The sequence below is a fragment of the Phragmites australis genome, chromosome 20 (genome assembly GCF_958298935.1).
Source record: "Phragmites australis chromosome 20, lpPhrAust1.1, whole genome shotgun sequence".
In the NCBI taxonomy this organism is placed as follows: Eukaryota; Viridiplantae; Streptophyta; class Magnoliopsida; order Poales; family Poaceae; genus Phragmites; species Phragmites australis.
Window position 1 is genome coordinate 14,782,106 of NC_084940.1, and position 5,527 is coordinate 14,787,632.

Sequence of the window (5,527 nt, forward strand, 5' to 3'; positions counted from 1 at the left end):
GCTAATTTTTTAATCATATCTAAAATCAAATCACGATATTACTCCTGACGTATTCGTTCAACGATACTCTCATTACCTATCCATGTCTCCAAACCTTAAGTTTTTTATTAATATTACCACATCTAATATTATATTTTCGTTGCAAACAGGCAGACTCTCAGTTAATTAAAAATGAAAAGAAAAAGGAAAAAAAAAAAGGGCTTCGCCGTCGTCAAGGATAGTAGTACAGTAGAAAACAGAACGTAAGCGGCCGCAACCTTCCTCCGCTTCCCCCGCACCGGCACACCGTCTTCTCCCCGGCCGGCACCGGCCACCGTCTCCTCCCTCCTCCCCCATCCGACCATCGCGTCGCATCCCCCCGAAGCGAATCGATCGAATCTGATTTCCCATCCGATCCCTCTCACAATCGCTAAACCAAAATCCAAGAAACCGCGAGAAGAGAATCTCCAAGAATCCAAGAACGATTCTTGCGCCATGGACATGGACCCGCTACTGCTGACGCACCTCCACCCGCTGCCGGAGCACTCGCCAGTGTCCACCTTCTCCCCACCCCCTTCCCCGTGCCCCTCCCCGGCCTCCTCCTACAAGGACCGCATCATCTTCGGGGCCCACCCGCCGCCGCCGCCGCCGCCTCCTCCGCCCCCGCCGCCGCGCTACGCGCACCAGCGCCGCATCTCCGTCGACGGGAACGACTTCGACCTGCCGTCCTGCTCCTCGTCCCCGCCCACGCCGCCCTCGGACCCTGAGGACCCCTCCTCCGCCTCCGCCGGCGGCGCGCCCTCGCTTTTCGACTTCCTCGCCAGTGCCGCCGGCGCCCGCACCAACCTCCACCGCTCCCGTACTGCGCCGGCCATGGCGCCGCTCAGCGCCGCGGCGCTCGCGGCGGCAGTGGCGGCCGGGGACCAGCCGCCCGCTCCGCCGCGGAGGCCGGCCATCGTGCTGCACGCGTTCCTCTTCCTGCTCGCCTACCTCGCCCTTGGCGTCACCTTCTACGCCGCCGCGCCGGCCAACTTCACCTCCTCCGCCGGGCCCACGCACCCCGTCGTTGACGCGCTTTACTTCTGCATCGTCACGCTCTGCACCATCGGCTACGGGGACATAACGCCGGCGACCCCCGCCGCCAAGCTCTTCTCCATCTCCTTCGTCCTCGTCGGCTTCGGCTTCGTCGACATCCTCCTATCCGGCATGGTCTCCTACGTGCTCGACCTCCAGGAGCACCTCCTCCTCACCGCGCTCAAGAACCCACGCTCCGCGCGCAAGCATCGCCACAACTACATCTTTGACGTCAAGAAGGGCCGGATGCGCATTCGCATGAAGGTTGCGCTCGCGCTGGGCGTCTTGGCCATCTGCGTGGGCGTCGGGGCAACAGTGCTCAGGAAAGTGGAGAGCCTGGGGTGGCTCGATGCAGTTTACCTTGCGGTGATGTCGGTGACCACAGTCGGATATGGCGACCAGGCTTTCCGGACGCTGACTGGGCGGCTTTTTGCTTCCGCCTGGCTGCTTGTATCAACCCTGGCCGTGGCAAGGGCGTTTCTCTACTTGGCAGAGATGAGGATTGACAAGAGGCACCGTGCAATGGCTAACTGGGTGTTGTCAAGAGATATGACTGTGTCAGAGTTTCTCGCTGCAGACATCGACAACAATGGATATGTCACGTAAGTCGACAAGGCCACGACTCGCCGTTTCTTGCTTGCATTTACTACTTTGTTAGGAAATTATGTGCAAAGTTGTTTCTTGTTTTGTGGTGATGAAAGATCATTCACCGGCATAGCATGCAAATGGGCAGTTGGAAGTAGAGCATCCTCCAAATTGGCTTTACTTGGTCATTAATCTGCAAATCATAGGCATCTAGTATGACAATCGGAGACCAGTGGTTAGGCATTATGACACTGTCAACGGATCACCAATCAAGCAAGGTAAATAGTCACAACTCAGTACTCACAAATTGCCGAAGATCTTAAGGCCAGCTAGGTGCTAGTATATCATTAGCGTTGGTTGTTCACGATGCTGTTGACTTGTTCTGTTTGCTGCAGTCTAGTTCTTAAAGTGGGCTCTAGATTCATTACTAAGTTGTTGATTTTAGTGTAATGCAACTTGGTTGCAGCTAAGCTAAGGTGCAATGGGGATTCCCCTAAATACTAACATATGTGCAGGAATTGGAGGCACCTTAATGGTAAGCAGGGACCTTTGCTTCTGAAACAAAGTTATTGATCTACAAGGCTATTTCATAATGAGGTTTTTAAAAGTAATCTGATTGCATTTGGCTTCTCTTATTGTTCCTTTGAAAGATGGATTGTGATTTTCGCGTTTGAAATATAGAAACAAAGCTGTCATGAACACTCACTACTGCTCGCTTCGTTTGATTTGTATATGTGATTTGATTGAGATGTTAGTACAGATGTTGAGTTAGCATGGGCAAGTTAGTGGCCTTTTGTATTGTAGTTATTTATCACATCCGGATATTCAGGACACTTATACTTTCAATTTCAACATAAAGAAAAAACCTGAAGAAAATAAGACCTCAGCTTATTAATTGACATATGGCTTTCTATCGTACTGGGTTTCTGCATCTGCTTGTACAAGATATCGAAAGGGATGAAGTGTGGTGTTCTGAGACTGGTGAATATTATTCCATTGTCACACTGTCAGGAGAAACTGAAATGCATGATCTGAAAATAAGTTCCTTGGAACATGCCACTAGTTGAGTATCACTGCCCAATTTTATGCACACAATTTATGATACTTTTGAGTTGTGATAATGCAACTTCACTTCTGTTAACATAAAAAATAAAAAATAAATGCGATTACAAAATCCATCACAACCGAGAAGAGCCAATGATGACAACCGATTGAGAAGAGCAGAGAGAGAGAGCCGACAGGGGAGGAAGTTGACAGGTGGAACAGGAGATTGGGAGGAAGGCTGACGGGAAGAAGCCGAACCAGATAGATCTACATGGATGAGTTGCGAACTCAAAAAAAAGAAAAACCTTTGCTGTGATACTATGTTAGAAATAAAAACTTGTATTCAATGATAGCTCATGTAGGCAATATATAGAGTACAAGAGGGAAACCCTAGACTAGGATATTACAATAATACCCTTGACTATTATACCATTAACATTATTATCCATCCACTTTATTATTTAAATATTTTTTCTTATTTCATTCAATCATCCGTGCAATTCTTTTGCATAACTAGTTAATAAGGTTTTTCATGATTTTTTTCTATATCAAAGAAATGTTGATGATATGGGTATAACAAATATCAACTTAGAAACAGAATTGATGATCTTTGCTTGTATTTGTTGGCTCGTTGATTTGAATCTTCTGTTGAACTGAGCTGTGTGCTTGATATGTTGGATTGTGTAATGTTGATCAATGACAATTGATATACACACATCATGTGCATTTAGCAGTTTCAGAAACCATATAGTGTGGCTATACTAAAGGACAAAACTTCATATGTAGAACAGCCAAATTTACAACTATCATTCATCACGACTTTGCATTCCCAACAGTAAAATAGTCTTATTTGGGCCTTGGTATCAGTACATTGGGCAATATGAATGATATTTCAGTTTAATTTTGCCAGCCTGAATGGTACTATTCTGAAATTGTAGATTTCCGTGTGCATTTGTTTTCAACAGTTTACATCCATTTAGTCCAAGTGCATAATTTCTTATGAAATTATCAGCTTCTTATGTTGTTATCTTATTATGTTCCCCGTAAGTCTACTGCTGCCAGCTTATTATGTTGTCAGATATGGGAACACTGAACACCAGAGACCTAACACTTGTCCTAGCCTTAGCATGCAGAACATTTTACTTTGTTCCGCTCTTTAACCATGCAGCAGCTACTGTACTTGTTTGTGTTGGCACTCCAAATGTAGGTCGTAATCACTTTTAGCTTTACCAAGTCATCGCCGCCACACATTAATTTACAATGGTTTATGGTTGAACACTGTCATCGTATGATATCATGGGTTTTTCATAGTTTCTCATGCTTTCTAACAGAGGGTTTGCTTAATTCCATCTAGAATAGAGCTTTGCTTTCTTCTAAATTGGAAAAGTTGCAGTGACTAATGTTTGATTCTGACTTGTGTTATTTAGGAAATCAGAATTCGTAGTTTATAAGCTCAAGGAGATGGGGAAGATTTCTGAAAAAGATATCATGATGATCTGCGACCAATTCCAAAGGCTGGACACAGGAAATTGTGGAAAGATTACGCTTTCAGCTCTTCTCGAGAGTCATCACTCGGTTGCCGATCCCAGGGACAAGAAAAAGGGGAAGAAATTATAACGGATGTCGTGAGAGACGCAAAATTCATAGAGCAGTGTAAGAATTTTGGGGCCAGAAAATACGCAGATGAGCAAAGCTAGAATAGGGAGGCTTTCTCCTATACCAGAATGCGTAAGCTGGAACCTTTTGAAGGCTAGATTAGCTCCGTAGATGTTGTAATTGCCCTCCGGTTATGATTCAACTCTAGAAAGGCTGGAACGATCATTGCTGCTGGGGAGAATTATGAAAATACCATCGCAAAAGAGCCCGAGTTGGAGTATACTATCAGAAAGTTCACGAGGTGGAAAGTGCCATTGCAAAATGTGACGTGAGCTGCTAAATGCTATTGCCGTTCAAAAGGCTCCGTTAGAGATATGAAAAGTCATTATTGCCCTTCTTTTATCTCCTTTCCTGCCTTTCCTTGTCGGACAACGAGCTCTAATGTGCAGCTCATCAGTGTGCATCCAGAACCCACCCATGGCCGGGTGAGCAAGTACCTCGTCCTGCAGGGCCCAGCTCATGACCACGTTCCAGTCGCATGTTGCGGCGTCAAAGCTGTCCGGGAGAATGGGCGGCTATGATGTAGACTCGCCGTCATAGATTGTGCAGCGGATTGGCATCGAACACTGAGATGGTGAGGTCGTGATGGAGTGACGCCAACTCAAGGGTCTCCGGTGCATTGAAAGTGCTAAGGATGAAGCTTGTCGGCGCGTGGTTCTTCTCGTAGGGGCACTTCACTCACTACGACACCACGGCCGAGGGATGCTCTTGACCTCTTCAATCGAATACCTAGAACGACATAGATGAAATCTGAACCACACAAATGACAATTCAACCTACCTCACCTCAAAATCATGCTCATGAACATAGCAATACGCCAGAGAAAATTGTTGTTATGATTTACGAGTGTTTCCGCTACATGTATCCTAAACTGAGAATATATTGTAGTTGCATAAATTTGCAAAAAAGGAGAGAAAAAAAAAGGAGCTTTTAAGCCAGGAGTTGCAACATCGATCAAGAACATATAGTGAATGAGGCGAGCTGCAGCTTCCACTCCTTCTGGAAGTCACGGTATGCCCGAGACGTCGACGGGATCTCGTCAGAGGCTCAGAGCACGGGCCGATGGTGTGTGACATGGACTACTTGAGGACGTGTCGGGGCGCCTCTGGCTATGACTCTACGTGCCTCCCCGGACTCCACCACCACCAAGGAGGTGGCGAAGTGCTACCCCTTGCAGTGGAGTACTCCG

The 5,527-nt window shown here is 46.8% G+C and overlaps 1 protein-coding gene across 4 annotated transcripts; it reads left to right on the forward strand.

The window, feature by feature from the left end:
* The first annotated feature begins 203 nt into the window (after nt 1-203).
* LOC133901876 (two pore potassium channel c-like) lies at nt 204-4,680 on the forward strand. Of its 4 annotated transcripts, XR_009906785.1 has the most exons (4): nt 204-1,655; nt 1,787-1,916; nt 2,105-2,173; nt 4,110-4,243. XR_009906785.1 is itself a non-coding variant. In XM_062343412.1 (2 exons), the coding sequence occupies exons 1-2, from the start codon at nt 475-477 to the stop codon at nt 4,297-4,299; spliced, it is 1,371 nt and encodes a 456-aa protein (XP_062199396.1). In that variant the 5' UTR covers nt 207-474; the 3' UTR covers nt 4,300-4,680. The 4 variants fall into 4 exon arrangements, 1 of the variants encoding a protein (XP_062199396.1); XR_009906784.1 differs by lacking the exon at nt 2,105-2,173 and having other exon boundaries at nt 4,110-4,245; XR_009906786.1 differs by lacking the exon at nt 1,787-1,916.
* Nucleotides 4,681-5,527: the final 847 nt, after the last annotated feature.

Coding starts and splice junctions, on each gene's coding strand:
- LOC133901876 (XM_062343412.1), top strand. CDS start 475: ATGGACATGGACCCGCTACTGCTGACGCACCTCCACCCGCTGCCGGAG. Junction 1,656..4,109: donor GACAACAATGGATATGTCAC/GTAAGTCGACAA, acceptor TGTGTTATTTAG/GAAATCAGAATTCGTAGTTT.